We start from the raw sequence: 15,635 nt of genomic DNA, 5'->3' as shown, positions 1-15,635 counted from the left end.
TACACTACTACTACAGCTACCGACGTCCGTTGTCCAAGGAGTCAAGGACAAGGATCCACTGCACTGAGTCCAAAATGATTGTTTGGATTTTGAAGCGGATCAGCCAAGCTTTTTGCTTGAAAGTTGTCCAATTGGATTCAAAAAATGGTTGGTAAAGCCAGAATTAACCCATGGAAAGAAGAACTAAACTTTCTTGACCTCTATGTATTCGCAGTGAACAGAACGGTTAACGATACTATATATGCCTACAAGTTTACTGATCAGAGAGTAGTATGTATGATTCAAACTAAATCAGGACTAATAATTAATTGAACTCAAAAACTTTTTCTACACAAAAGGAAAAACAAAACAAAACGTGTCTCCGTACGGTTTCAAGATTTGGAGTGGTAGGGGATGAGGACTCTGTAACCAGGGATGGGTAAGAAAACTCACAACCCACGATCTAACCCAAACTCAAATCAAACGACCTAGCTTCAATGGGTTAAAACGTTTATTCCCGGACCGTCGCAGGGAAAACTATAACTGAAATGTTTGGGCTCGGTCCAACCCATTTCAAAAGCTGATTATTTAAAAATAACATTTTTATAGAATAAGATACCAAAAGTTCTTTAGATAAAAAAAAAAAAAAAAAAAGAGTACCATTACAACAAATTTGTTCAAATTAAGAATTTACAAAATACAAAAAAAAAAAAAAAAAATTACTGGCCTGAAACCTGCTGTGATTGGAAATATTCAATTTCTTGTGTATTGCAACTACCAACGAAGGATAATAATAATAATAACAATAATAAATCCTATCAAATTATATGAACATTTGTTTTCCTTATTTGTTATTTAATTAAGAATTATTCGAAAAATAACCAAAAAAAAGAAGCTATATATAGTATTTATTATATCGATACACTGTACTTGTATGTTTCATTTTGTCAAGACACAAAGCATTATTTATGAACTTAATATAACCTCGGCCATAAGAGAGGAGCCAGTAGTTTTCAGCCATTACTCGGTAGCTCATTCGCCGTGACCAAAAAATGAGCAATAAAAAATGTGTAAAGACAAATCAATTATTTTAATTAACTTATCATAGATTTATAATGATCTGTGTCCCTGGTATTTTTCATTCATATTTTTACAAATTTATCATTTTCCACATAAATACCGATGAGGCAATATCACACACAGTAGAACTTATGATCAGAGAATATTAAAGCGCTAAAACTATAAACAAATATATAGTTAAAAGTTAGTAATTTCAGTCTGGAGAGTAAACATGATCTATACAGTCAATGCTAGACTAGTGGACAAAACAGTATTTTTCATACAATGTTATCCGGGTTACCAAAGGCACTTTCTAGAGGGTGTTGGTAGGAGTTTAAAATTTTATCGAATAATGCAACTAAACATAACATAAGCATCAATGAATTTTACTTTGGCCGTAACATCTTTCAATCATTGCAGTTGTAGCCTCGCAATGAAGTCCTGGATTCAAAAGTAAACTACTGCAAATCTATAGAGAAAGATTTATACATTTCCCAAGTGGCTGCATTCGTTGAATAAGATTTTGTTTTGAATTGAGTTACTGTAATTTTTAAACTATAATTATTACGGAAAAAAAATTATAATTATAAATAAAATAAAAATTAATAATATGTAATAAACATAAATTTTAAATAATAATTTTGATAAAATTATTAAACATATAATAAATTTTCTACTATACAAGTAAAATATTATATCAACATAACTTTTAAGTTATAGCAATGTTTACTAAATACTTTAATGTTGTAACTTAAAACACCTTAATGCTGCAGCAACTTAAAAGATATAGCTAACCAACCTTAATACCAAACGCAATTTAAAAGATATAGCAATGGCACGACGACATCTGTAGAGTCTCACCAAGCACCTTTTATTTTGAATTACAAAAACTGGGGACATTCATTACATACAAACCAGGCACTTATCAACTGAATTTACTTCGACATTAGGAAACTTCATTATATGTAAACAGATATTGAGACAAAGCTAAACATATATTTCCACCAGAGTGCTTATACAGCATGATACTCTAGTTTTATTAGCAAGAAGCTGATCATGCAAGCTGTAGCAGCGGTTAAGCAGTCTCCAGAAGTTTCTTTATATCCTTCTGCAAGGGGGTAACAAACATTAACAAATAAGTTTATTAGTTAATAAAATGACACCACTGTCCAGATTATCATTAAATTTGGAAGCGCAACAGCCACTAACAGCACAAGCACTCTAATACTACCTCAATGCTCAGAGGGCTAGTGGTGGGGGCATAACGCTCAACAACATTCCCCTCCTTATCCACCAAGAACTTGGAAAAGTTCCACTTGATGCTGTCTCCAAAAAGTCCACCTTTGCTGGATTTCAGATGCTTGTATAAAGGAGCAGCATTATCACCATTAACATCAACCTGTATCAAAAAAACAATATTAAGTTTGTTGCCAAATATCTCCAAATATGATTAGAAACTCATGAAATACATATAAACATTTGGTTCTTCCAGCAATATCTCAAAGGCACTCCTAACAAGTGACTTCTCACATCAAGGTAATGGACTCATCAAGGTTCACCCAAAAGTTCACACAATAATGTAAACAAACCTAAGAGCAATATTATCATCAGAATATATTAATAAAAGAGACACTCAAGTTCCTGGGGCAGCCAAAGTTAAATTCTAGAAGAAAAAGAATGTTTTAAGTCCAGATTCCTCTCGTTTCATCCTAATTCCCAAAGCAATCAGTGAAATGCTTCAGGCATTAATAATTTTAAGAAATGATCAAATCGAGGTACTTTAATGGAGCATCATATCTAGATGATTTACTGCATATCAAATGAATGATTTATATAAAATATGTAATCAAATAAAGAAATGGTGACCAACTCCAGCTATTCTATATCTTATCCAGAAGCATATAGCTCGCTGTGTGTGAGAAGCTAGAGTAGGAATGCTACATGCAGAGGCAAAACCATGAGAGTGTATTTTCTGTTTATAAAATTTGTAAAGTTGCAGAGCGAGTACCTTATCAAATATGGGAAACTCAGCCTTAAAGCGAGTGCATGCAAATTCTTGAATCTGTTCATTGTCTCCTGGCTCTTGAGCTCCAAACTGATTACAAGGAAAGGCCAGAATCTCCAAGCCTGAACTAACACAGAAAAGAAAAAAGAAAACAGCAAAGCAAGGGTACAAATATATTAGTAAGATGTTAAGAAATATTTTCTTCCATTGACTATGCAAGAAAGAATAGAGAACTTGAAACTACATAAGTCTTATTAATGTGCAAAATCATCAACATACTAAGAAAAGGAGGTACGAAATAAACCTTGATTCTTGTACTTGTCGTACAACTGACTCAGCTCAGTGTAGTTTGAATTGGTCAAGCCACTGCGTTCAAAATCAGGTAAATGAATAAAACGGATAAAGGAAAAAATAAAAAATAAAAAATAAAAAATAAATTGCCGCCGGCACTGCGCAAGAATTAAAGAGTCTCTGGGTGAAATCATCTCTTATAAATGCTTATTTGTATTGAAAGCATGCATGCTTCTGAGTAATAGCGTTAATTAAATGGAAGCATCAACGATAATCAATGAATCATTAGTTTTTTCAAAAAAAAGTAAAAAATGAAAGGAGAAGAGGCATACCACTGTGATGCAACATTGACAATCAAAAGAAGCTTTCCCTTGTAGATGCTAAGATCAACATCCTGTCCCTTGGCGTCCTGCACATATGATAAATTTCATAAAAATAAAACAGATATATTTGTCAAATCCCAAATTGAATTAAAAATCAAAAGGAGGGAAGGAAAATGACCAGCAAGAACCCAATAATAATAATAATAATAGTAATAAAGCCGACCTTAACAGTGAAATCGTGAACTGAAGTTTTCGATTGGCTTGCCATTGTATGATCCGATCTCGAAGCGAAAAAACAAGGCCTTGAAACCAAAGAAATTGGATTACTTTTCGAAGGTCTCAGAAGGGTTTGCTTATAATTCGAAGTGAAATGTCTTGTCAAAATATGGGAAGTTGCGATTCCGAGATTTCGTTTAAGGAGGTAACAGCGGAGCATTGAGCAGGATTTTATAGAGTTTGGCGTCCGGAGCCCCGCTCGTGTGTGATATAGATTGTGGCTTACACGTGGATGGCAACTTCAGTTACACGTGGAGTAGAGCTACTAAGATGTGTCAAATCTAGACCTGTACATGGACGGTGGAGATTTGTTTCATTTGCATCAGCGAATACGTAATTGTCGTTTTCTAGTTGATTTTGTTGTGCGAAACCGCGAACAAACTTTTGTCCCGTCGACGTTCCAATTCCGTTTTTTGTGCGCGTTTTCTTCAGTTTTTGTTTTCTCTCGAATCTTCTCTATGGAACAATGAAAATGACTCTACGGCTTCAAGGCATTTGAGCGTTCACAATTCGCAGCAATTTTTGTTTCTAGAAACATTATCACCTATTTTACATCAACCCCTTTCTTCATCTTTTAAAATATTTGGAATTTATTTTTTCAACGAGAAATTTTATTGGGATTACTCAATTTTTTATATTATCATAGCAAAAATCGATGCCATTTACACAAGTTCCATAGCAAAAGAGATAGAGAGGAACTAACTCGTGAGTCACTATAGAAGAAAAAGGCTGTGGTACGGTTCACCCATTTGTCTCTGGGATCAAGTTAATTTGGAGTTGTTTCTTTTTATTGTCTAAGGTGCATGACTAGTCCTGTTACTAATATTTCCACGAGATTAGGCACATTTTTTTTTTTATAAATAGAATGGGTTATTTTTATATTTTGAATGGGTTATAGAGGACTCTTAATTGACATCATTTCCCTTATATGAAATTAATCATGAAATATCCCAAAATAGAAGAAAAGAATCATAATTAGATTTAACACAGTGCATCAATATGAATTTGATGCCAATAGGCTCCAACTTTGAGCTTGACCCAAGCCACGAGACTAACCTTAACAATTAAATCATAGATGGATCCCATATTTGGTCGGGGTAGCCATTTTCTGAATTGTGATCTTACTCTGAGTCCACAGCAGAGTCACTGAAAATTAATCTTGGTATGGACAGCGTGTATGCTGGGATTATAAGCGTTTTAATTCTTGTAAGTTGGGAATTGACTTGACTATTTTATGCTAAACTCAGCATTTCAATAAGTAGCGTATATACGTGAATGCTCGTAATTACAATTTTTGAGAAGAATGAGAAATTTTAGAATACATTAGAGGTCTTATGTTAGTCATATAATAAATAAATAATCTTATGATATGTTTGTATTTATTTTTAAAAATCATCATGCAAGTAGTGATTATATTAAATTTAATTACATATATCATACGTATATCAATTGATTGTAACACATTAGAGATATTCTAAAATTTTTAGAGAAGAAGACAAGAAGAATAAAATAAATAAATAAATAACAGCAAAGAATTGCTATGTCTACTCATAGAGTTTATTCAACGAAGGTCTGCTATATTAAATTAGGATTAGAACTTGAAAAAATAATTTATTTACATACACGATGATCATCAGAATTCTCTCTCGGAAGGACAAAATAAGTCAATGAGAAACTCCCAATTTTCGCAACTGACATGAAAGAGAAAGACTGCTATATGTACTTGAAAGTTACATTAATGTACAATCATCGTAAAACTGCCTCCCCTAACGGAGGCGTCTTTTTCTTTTTCTTTTTTTAACCAAAATTTGTATGTGCAAAAACAAAGTCAAGAAAAATGTATGGAGGGAAAAAAAAAAAAGGTCTCTTACAACTTAATCCAATTTGCTCACCCTCTCGAACAAATTGTTGATGGTTACGGAAAAAGCATCCCGAAACTTGTCAAGCTGAGAATTTGGATCGGCGAATACCAACTCTGGCAGTAATTCATACACAATGTACCTCCTCGTATTCTCTCTTTCCTTTCTTGAAATATTCATCAACTTTTCTATCACATTCACTTTCATTTGCCTCACCTCGTCTTGGTCTATAAACACTGAAAATTTAGTGTGATCTTCAGGTAAGTGCCAGGGATATTGATAGTAAGCCGTGAAAGGATCAAACAGTACCGGAATGCAACCCGAAACCAGTGAATCGAACACCGATTTCCTTGTTGGACTGTCTCCAGGAGGCTGTAAGCAGAATTCAGACTCCGAAAACAAATCAATAACTGACTTGGGATGATCGCACCCACCTGAACTACAATTCTGAAACGTGCACGTTCCACTATCTGAGTGAGAGCTGCACTGATTGATCAATATTGACCTTATGTTCTCGGGTTGGTCCGGACGAGCTGCCCCGGCAAAACTCACTAGGCTCTTGCGACGCGATCTGATCATCTTGAGTTGCCAATTCAGAAGGTCATCGTCGGAACGCGGGTGAAAATATGTGGGATGAGGGATTCCAATGTCGTTAAGGTGCCACGGTTGCCTTTCAATCAAGAGCTTGATTGGGTTTTGCATTTGCTCAAAGTCCAACAATCTTGTTCCCCACGAACCATTTGCCCTCCTAAAATCCCATGAAATTTTTCCCAAGACAAACACATGATCCTTGCCGGAGTTTTTAACCCATGGCTTCCTAGACTCAAGCCATTTCATCAACTCTACTGACAATGAATCTTTGACATCATTAGACACATTTTTGAAATGCCATCTCAGTATGTCTAAGCCACCGTAAAAAGGAACATAAAAGAGCTTGGCTTCATCTTCATTGTAAACTCTGCATGGATGCTTCAAAACTCTTGTATGAAAAATGATCTCCAGAGAATATTGATGAGTACGATACCATCCTTTACCAACCTCCGGCATGGCTTCACCCAAAGCCTCGTTATCAAAATATGAACAGAAATTGTTGGACCACGGCATCATATCTCCACATTGACCGACTAAATCCTTATTGAATTTAGATGGCAAATCATAAACGTAAATCCCCTTCCCGTCGCAAGCTGCTTGACCCCTGTACTCCGATGTCCAGGATCGCTGCATTTGTACGTACTCTTCAACAACTTTCTTTGCATTCTCAATCTCTCCATCAACCCTGTCGTTGCCAATATTTGCTCTAATGATTGCACCCGGATGTTCTTCTCGAACAGCATCGACAAAACCTTCCATAGGACTAGCACTGGAATTGTCTCCATCATTGGAAACGCTGACACTGTCTCGGCTACTGGGATTGACATCCGGAGCTGGAAATTCAATATTGGGATGAGTGCCCGCGGAGAGACAGAGATTGGTGAGCTTTCGAGAGGAGACGCACACACGAACAACGTTGCGTGTGATGACGGTGGTCGAGGAAGACCATATGAAAAGCAAAGTCAAAACGAAGATCACAATAGGGATTCGGTGAAAAACTTTGAAGAAAAGAGATTCACAGGATTGATTTGATTCTACTTTCTTTGTTGATTTTGATTTCTTTTTGGCAATAGAAATTGTCATTTTCTTGTTTGTGGCTGTTGTATGTATTCACAATACTTAGGCCTCAGCTTTTTCTAATGGAAGAGATTGCAGCTTTCTACTTTTAGTTAAGCTTTGGAACATGCTTGCACGTTAATGGTTATGCTTGCTCACTAATTTGAGAGCACGTTCGTCTATACATAGTGCATGTATGGCTACAATTAATGGCTTTTAACTTGCCCAAATTCTTAACGGCTAATGTTGACGGACATCAACATTTGTGGAAACATACGTGGTACGTCATTATTCATTTCTTTTGTAATTTTTTTCCTATTTTATTATAAACTCAAAAGTCAATAAATTAATAATTATACATTTAGTTTAATTTGATGTTCCCCCCCCCCCCCCCCCCCTCCTTTAGTGGGTCGTGATAGAAGCTGACAAGGAACTAGGAAGCATGTAATGGAATTTCCAATATGATTTTTTTGTCTAGTCAACATAATATCGTCGAACCATATTTGTGTTATTTATTTATTTATTTTTCCTTTAAGAGTGCCACACTGTAAAGTTTCTTTATAAGTATATTTGGTTCAGAAGATTAGTAGTTAATGCGTATGTGCGATGTCAATGTGACACTTAAAGTTGATTTTTATTCAATAAAAAATAAAGCCAGAAAGAAAAAAAAAATATTCAAGAAAGGTAGCAGTAAAATGATTTGAAATTAGTGATTGGCCTAAAATAAAATACTAGACAAAATAAAAATCGACATTATAAACAAATTAGACAATGTCATATGTGAGGGGTTAAAAATTAAAAAATAAAATTAGATGTTACTAGAACGGCAACCGACACGGTGACAGAAACAGCTACTTCCCAGTTCCCACCACGACAACAGCGAGTGAAGCAGTGGCGGCGCGTTTGATTTTGAATTAATTTAGTGAGTTTAGGTCTAAATTCTTGAATGAGTTTGATGTTTTAGTATTAATTGTAGATGATTATTAGATTACATCTTGTTTAAACTGTGGATTTCTTAACAATACAATTAAATTAGGAATGAAAATTGACAAAATATTCATGAAACTGTAGCTGATTAAATATGACACTATAATTGTTTGTTGAAATACCTCAAAGAATATATTTTGTTGTTTAGGCTTAATTTTGCTATCATTTTTGCTTGAATGGATATCTAGGGATGATGTGAGCAATGCTATTGGGACTTGAATGTGGGTAATTATATTGTGTTGTAAGTGTTTACGTGCAATAGGCACAATTATCGCACATGAAATGGCTGCTATTTTATGTGCGATCGGTGGTGCAAGTGCGACGCCACACCCCCCCCCCCCCCCCCAAAACACCCTTTTCTTAATATTTGTTGCTATAAATTTTTTTTTTGTAAATATTTGTTGCTATAAATTTCATTGTTTATGCATTTCTTCATTTTATTTTTTTATTTTTAGAAAATGAATTAAATTAAAAAGGAAACCAGACAGCAAACTCATTTGGGCAATGATGATGCAAGTTCCAATGGCTTTGTTAATTCTTTCAATTACTCAACCTTGTATACAGGAAATTTGGGCTATCGTAATAACCTCTGGAAATTTTCAGGACAGTCAAAGACCACTAAAATAGTGAAGGTGTTCCATTTCCTGATAATGAAGAAATGAGGAGTCGGTTTGTTAAGGGCGATTTGGATAGTGAAATGAGGGGGTATTTTCATCCCAAAAAACAACATTTGTTTGGCTAATTATGAGTCACCGAAAGAATTTTATAGGGTTAGTCTTGGAAAACAAATAAAAAAATGAGGATTTTATTGAGTAACAACAATAATACGTGCACAAAAAGTAATACACATGCAGGGAATAAAGAATATCGACAAAAGCTTTCAATGAAATATAGCAATATACTCTGAAAAGTTTATTCACTATTCCCCTGGGAGCGAAAATCTTGACGTCTTGAAAACTCCTACAAAATGAAACATCGGCAAAATACAGAATCTGTTATGGAACAAAACATCTTGTTTAATTCATCCATCAGCTATAAATTATAAAATGTAATTGCTTAACAGCTGTTTATTGTAATTGTCTGCAGCCAAAATAGCCCAAGATTAAAATTATTAATAATCCATGTTAGTCACAGCCGTGATGATCGGGACATCATATCAAGCACGAAATGCTGAGGAGCACTTACGAGTATTACGCCAGCCAGGGCATCCATCAGTTATTCGATTTACAACATACTATCTGTCCTTGCTGGTAATCGGCGGAAGAAGTTGATTGGCACGGACGGCAGCCTACGGCGAAATCTTGGATGCCTCATCACCCAGAACCCCGCCAGAGCTGCTATCACCTGAAATGGTGTCAGAAACAACACCAATGCAGCTACAAGGCAAAATGTAATAAAGATGGCAGTGGCACGTGGGTCTCGCCAGCTTATCAGTGCCTGAAGCCTCTCCCCCTGGGTTGCCACGTCACCAACTACGGTTTGAATTCTACCAGCCACACTCCTCAGTCGATCATACCTCATTCTCACCAGCTCAGGGCTTCGGCTTGTGGGAAATGTGTCAAATTCCTCATCAAGCTCATCAGGGTGCACTGCTTCAGCTTGTGAGATTTTTATATTCATGTGGGGAGGGTACCTTGGTCGATATCGGTAGTTCCATATCCCTATTAAAAACATGTAAAGGAACACTGTGGGCAGAATCAACTCTGGAAAGCAGGCAAGCATAAGATAGAGCACATGAACCAGCACTGTCGTTATAGGGTTTTTCCACATGCAAATATCTGCAAACCATTTCCCAACAGCAAACAATCCCGAGAACACAGTCATAAGCCTGAAGAAATTTGCCTTGCTTCGGCGCATACTCCAGAGGTGTGAATCCACATCAGACATGTACTCCACCACCTCCTTCCGAAGTGGAGGTTCTGCTCGGCCTAACCTTGCTGCCACAATGTTAACAGCTTGATGGCGTAACATGTCTAACTGCATGATACTAAAGGGCCTCACGTAATGCATTTTTGGCAAAAGTGGTCGTGAGTACAAATAAAGCATGTTTGCAAAGGATGTGCATGAAAATCGTATTGCCAAATGCAATTCTCCCATCTTTTTAACTCCAGTAGGATGAAGAACCAGCAAAGGATAAGAGTGTGTATAAATGCGGCCAGTTTCAAGTGTGGAAATGCGAATCCGAACCTTGCCAATCTTTAGGTCCTTGTTCCCATTCGACTTCTCCCCAAGCTGGCTGTTGTCAAATACACCCACAGTGAGAACTGTAGCAGGATCAAAAACCTCCCATGTGTACTGCTCATTATATTTTGGACTCAGGTTGTCAACGAGGGTGCGTGTCCTGACCCATTTGTGACCATATTTTGCAACACAGTATGTATCTGATGTGCCCCTCCCATCTCGTGTTTTCATGGGGTGAAGCCCCACCGCATTTAGAATGCCAAGTTCTAATATCCCAATGGATGGCCTCCATAACTGTTTTGCAGTCGGACGGAGATCACTGCTGTAGTGAGTAGATTCATCCAGAACATGATAACCACCATCTAGACATACTCTCAGATGGATCCTGCTAGAGAACTTTTCCTTTTTCAACTGATCCACATCCACAGCAACTGGCTTTTCCAAGTTGAACCAACGGGAATGGATTATTCGCTCATCAGCTCGCTTCTCTATTGCACTCAATGGTATGATGACCCTTCCAATTATTTCATCCTTTCCAGGACCCACACGATCCTCTACTGTTAGAACTAAATGATCTTCAAAAGGTTCAGCAGCAACAAACAGTAGATCCTCATTCCAAACAGCACTCAGTGTCCGAGCCTGACATATCTTTGTTTTCTGAACCTGGTTTCCTATTTGAGCCTTAACATAGACATCTGGGTAATGGTTCTTCTCTGTTGGGACCAGATCTTGTGCCTCGACAACATTAACACGCACATACCACAACCTTGGTGAATGATAGACTTTTGAACGTATCACTGCAGTGATAGCTGGTGTGCTGTCAACAGGAGTTGCTGCATCAGAATGCCACGCATCGGAAAAGGCCTCATCTGCTTGAGTCCCAATCCAAACTGCGAGCATTAGCTCACCCTTTATCTTCTCTCCCTTCTTATCCTCAAGTCGGTACCACTCTGGAGCTAGAGGGCTATCTGGTGGGACTCGCAATGGCACCTCATTGATGTCAAATCTCACAATGCCCACAAAGTCATCCTTTACTAGATCCTTGTCCTTAATTACAACTTCTAGGACAGAAGCCTGCATTCGGTCCCTGGAAAAGGCAAAAACCTGGTGCCACTGCGGATTTTGGTTTTTCTCATAATGTTTTGTGATTCCTTTGTAGTTTCCAATTTTCACCTCCACAAATGGATCAATACTCCCAGTAAGATCCATGGCAGGAAGTTCACGAGCCTTAACAACTCTTACGTAGAGAAAGTACATCCGTTCAACGAGATCGTAAGTGCTTGCAGTCTTGTCTGCATGTATAACACGACCCCCAACAACCTTTCCACCGCCAAGGTAAGGGCTCGTCTCTTTAAGTGCATAGTCAGCAGATTGTGATGATGCTGCTGAGTACATGTGAACTAGCTTTGGAGGCTGTGGTTCAGATTTCATCTCATCAGCCTCATACTTTGGCACATGACGGTTAACTACTGTAGTGGAAGGATGATGTTGATGGTGATGTTGATGGTGATTTGGGTTTGGGAGATGGTGAAAGGTGTGTCTTGACTCAACTGTGTCACCAGTGACTGGATTTGCTACTGGTTGGGCATGTGTATGAGTAATGCTGGGATCCTTAGTTGAGAAGGTTTCAGCTGCTGGGAGTGGAGTAGAAGATTTTATGGAAGGGTCATCAGTGATATAGACTTTCAGGCCAAGCTCTCCTCTTACATGCGAGAAGATGCCACGCTTTTCTAGAGGATAGTGCAAAACAACAGAATCAGAAAGGGGAACAAAGGAATTTCCAGTGAGGCAAACCTTCCCAAGAAATGATCTGGAGTTGGTATCTCCAATATTATTATAGATGTAGGCTTCAAGAGTGAGATAATGGAGTTTGGAAGCATCAGAGATGTTGAAGTAAAAGCTCTCATTCCAAACAGGGTTCAGATCATTTTCTTTGATAGTGGTACGAAACCTCTGGCCGTCGAAGTAGAGCTCCACAAAGGCACTGGATGAACCTTTCCCATCTTTAGGTAAAAGATTGTGAGCACCGACCACTTGTACTCCAAGCTTAAGGTTTCTCATCATAAATGTTATGCAGGTAAGCTTGTTGAAGGACTGGTGAAATCCTGGAGAGATGGAAAAGACGAAAAGTGCTATAGGTACCTGAAAAGCAGGGATGGAAACAATATTACTACTACACGTAACAGTAACAACCTGTGAGAGAGAAATGGATATTACATGCAATTGGCAAAAAGTACTTGATAGAATAAATAAATTGATGACAGAGAGAATTGATCAATGGATTTAACGCATTCCCAATCCAATAAGACCTCGAACTCCAGTTAAAGAACAGACTTAAATGAATTGGAAAGTTATGGCAAATTGTTCCAATTCAATTTCACGATTTATATTTTTGGTTTCTGGCTAAAAAGAATTTAGCAAATTCAACGCAAAGCACAAAAGTATGCAATTGCTATCCCACAAGATGTCAAAACAAGCAATACTGTTTAAATCAAGAAAATGCTTTGAATGACAGTCAAATGCTACAGAGAAATATCTTTCAAGCACTGAGTGGAGTCATCGCCCTGATATCTCCTATGCATGAAATATGAATAAAGCCTCAAACATCAGACCAACGCCCTTATCTTACAAGAATCAAAACCGTTCCAAAGAAAATAAATAAACAATATGAAAACAAATCAGCTCATCTTACTCAAACATTACGGTATTAGTGAATTGATGCTCCAAATACTCACAGTTGTAAGACTTAAAATATAAGTTACAGTATTGAAGAAGATAAATCAAAGATGCCAGAGCAATCTGATATGTTAGCTCATACCATGCATCACATAAAAGACAGATAATGAAGTTTTTAAACAATCACCTATCAAAAATATTATAACGCTACAGAAGATCTTCACTTATCTTTTCTTCATCTTTATCTGTTGCAAAGATTTTTTTTTTTTTCAAATGGCAGTTGAGAACTAAACATAAAACTGGCAAAAGGCGATCCTTAACAGGTTTTTTTTTTTTAAAAAAAAAAAATTAATCATTTGAGAAGGCAAAGGAGTGGACACTTTTTTTTTATCAAAACCATGTGCCGGAGTCCCTCGTAAAAAGATCTAAAACAACAAATACGAAGTACAAAATTATAATAATTAAGCATATGGAAGCTCCACGCTTTAAGCGAAAGATCCTTAAAGCACGCTTCAGGCACGTGAGCTTCTCACAGACACAGATGATTCTACAGAATTTACGCTACTACCGAGCTACGAACACGAAGATCCAAAACTTGTCTTCATTGGGATGGGTTATATTAAAAATTTTAACAAGAAATACGGAAAAAAGAAAAAGAAAAATCCACCGCATTAATCTTATCAGAATCTGTTTGGCTGCCAAGAAAAAATAAATAGTAACGAAAACGCTAATCCTCGTTGATTTTTTTCTCAGCAGAGGTGTGGCCACAGTAGACTGAAATGCAGCTGCTTTAACAAATTTGAAAAGCAAAAACTTCCATAAAATGAACAACACAGAATGAAAGCAGCAAGCAGGAAAACAGCACCAAGACTTTTACCTTTCTCTAGCAAACAATGTTCGGATTGCAGTCCTTCTAGGAGACCATTGAAGAGAGCTTTCCGAACCTGCACCTGCAAACAAATTAAGTAGAGCATTTAACGAAGAGGGGGAGAGAGAGAGAGAGAGATGGCATAATGAGTAATATTGAGGCTAATGAATGAGTAATGGCTGGTAAGCTAAGACTGGGCACGAGGAACGAGAAGAGAAAATCACCTGTCACAAATTTAACACTTATAATAACAGCGTTGCTCTTGTTTAGCTCGCGACAAGCGAGATAATAGAAGATACAGAGAGATTTCTTTCAGAAAACGGTTTCGTTTGTTTGTTTGTTTGTTTTTTTTTTTTTTTTTTTTTTGGTTCTATAACAAGACAAGAATACCTTCGGTGTTTCTAATTCTACTACTACTCTTCTCTTGTCTGGATAACGATACCCAGAAAGAATCACGTCGTTTTCAGCGCTGATTCACTTTGGCTTTCGCTTTCTTATGAGAGAGTAAACATAGGATGTGATTGAGCCTTTTTTCTTAACGTATATAGATTTTCTTCTTCTTCTCATTCTTCCATTTTCCGCCAGCTTTTGGATTTACTTTGCTTCTTCAAATGGCAACCTAATTAATTTTGTAACTATAATTAACTTACATGGGCAATTCGGTGGGACATGCGACATGTCATAGAATTCATTCATTTTTTTTAAAAAAAAAAAAATTATATACTGGTTTGTCAAAATAACAAATGCATATTGCGACACATTTAAACATTACAGAATACGTTGCAGCATGGTCTTCACCCCTCAATGAAAACTAAAACACGCAATGAATTTGTTGGAAGCGGGGGCCAAGTCTCCATCGTCATTCATGGGAAAGTTTGGTTCTGAAACTAATATATATATATATATATATAAATTGTTTTGATTGTTTGCTTTTGTCATAAATTATTATCATCGCTATGAAGATTTAGATTTTGGAAAGGAGAGACGAGAGTGGTCACCGTTTTTCAGATAAATTTTTGACTGAAACAAAGTAAGGGATTTTATGAAGGAGTGGTGCTTTTAACACCCCTTCGAACTTCACTATTTTAATAAAATTCCTCCTTCATTGAAATGAAATTACATTAAAAGACAGCACAAACAAGATAACGTCATTTATATTTTCTTTCACTTTGTTTTCTTTTACTCGCACACGCATGTTTTCTTTTCCTGCAAACTTTTCAAATTTATCGTCAATTTTTTTTTTTAAATTTTTTTTCAATTTATGACTCTCATTTGTACAATTAGTCTACAAAAATTTTAAATAACTCATTTCTCTTTTTCTTTATTTTTTAGGTTAATTGTATTTATTCTTGGTAAGCTAGTGTTTTTTTTTATTTTTTTGGTTTTATAGACAAAAAAAAAAGTCTGAAGAGAAGAATAGAGATAACAAAATTGTTTATCACCTATAAAATTATTTATGTGAAAGGTGAGGTTAAAATTATTTA

The 15,635-nt window shown here is 36.5% G+C and overlaps 3 protein-coding genes across 6 annotated transcripts; all 3 read right to left on the bottom strand.

The window, feature by feature from the left end:
* Positions 1–1,884: 1,884 nt before the first annotated feature.
* Positions 1,885–4,094, bottom strand: LOC102616580 (probable phospholipid hydroperoxide glutathione peroxidase). The gene is made up of 6 exons (XM_006476535.3): positions 3,881–4,094; positions 3,667–3,743; positions 3,348–3,409; positions 3,047–3,165; positions 2,270–2,437; positions 1,885–2,146 (listed from the first exon to the last, which is right to left on the bottom strand). Exons 1-6 carry the CDS (start codon positions 4,091–4,093, stop codon positions 2,114–2,116), a joined length of 672 nt encoding a protein of 223 aa, XP_006476598.2. The 5' UTR covers position 4,094; the 3' UTR covers positions 1,885–2,113.
* A 1,713-nt stretch (positions 4,095–5,807) lies between these two features.
* LOC102622756 (xyloglucan-specific galacturonosyltransferase 1) lies at positions 5,808–7,557 on the bottom strand. The gene has a single exon (XM_006477458.2). It carries the CDS (start codon positions 7,464–7,466, stop codon positions 5,808–5,810), a length of 1,659 nt encoding a protein of 552 aa, XP_006477521.2. The 5' UTR covers positions 7,467–7,557.
* A 1,673-nt stretch (positions 7,558–9,230) lies between these two features.
* Positions 9,231–14,698, bottom strand: LOC102616289 (FT-interacting protein 3). 4 transcript variants are annotated; one of them, XM_052435640.1, is made up of 4 exons: positions 14,376–14,698; positions 14,161–14,233; positions 9,612–12,749; positions 9,231–9,386 (listed from the first exon to the last, which is right to left on the bottom strand). In XM_052435640.1, exon 3 carries the CDS (start codon positions 12,669–12,671, stop codon positions 9,651–9,653), a length of 3,021 nt encoding a protein of 1,006 aa, XP_052291600.1. In that variant the 5' UTR covers positions 12,672–12,749; positions 14,161–14,233; positions 14,376–14,698; the 3' UTR covers positions 9,231–9,386; positions 9,612–9,650. The 4 variants fall into 4 exon arrangements, with proteins under 4 accessions (XP_052291600.1, XP_052291601.1, XP_024954016.2 ...); XM_052435641.1 differs by lacking the exon at positions 9,231–9,386 and adding an exon at positions 13,951–14,068 and having other exon boundaries at positions 9,479–12,749; XM_025098248.2 differs by lacking the exon at positions 9,231–9,386 and having other exon boundaries at positions 9,479–12,749.
* Between the last annotated feature and the right edge of the window lie 937 nt (positions 14,699–15,635).

This window comes from Citrus sinensis, chromosome 3 (genome assembly GCF_022201045.2).
Source record: "Citrus sinensis cultivar Valencia sweet orange chromosome 3, DVS_A1.0, whole genome shotgun sequence".
Lineage (NCBI taxonomy): Eukaryota > Viridiplantae > Streptophyta > Magnoliopsida > Sapindales > Rutaceae > Citrus > Citrus sinensis.
Note: the sequence above shows the minus strand (reverse complement) of the source record. Positions and strands in the feature narration are given on the sequence as shown.

Coding starts and splice junctions, on each gene's coding strand:
- LOC102616580 (XM_006476535.3), bottom strand. CDS start 4,093: ATGCTCCGCTGTTACCTCCTTAAACGAAATCTCGGAATCGCAACTTCC. Junction 3,166..3,347: donor CGACAAGTACAAGAATCAAG/GTTTATTTCGTA, acceptor GTGTTAGTTCAG/GCTTGGAGATTCTGGCCTTT. Junction 2,438..3,046: donor AGTTTCCCATATTTGATAAG/GTACTCGCTCTG, acceptor TTTTTGATACAG/GTTGATGTTAATGGTGATAA.
- LOC102622756 (XM_006477458.2), bottom strand. CDS start 7,466: ATGACAATTTCTATTGCCAAAAAGAAATCAAAATCAACAAAGAAAGTA.
- LOC102616289 (XM_052435640.1), bottom strand. CDS start 12,671: ATGATGAGAAACCTTAAGCTTGGAGTACAAGTGGTCGGTGCTCACAAT.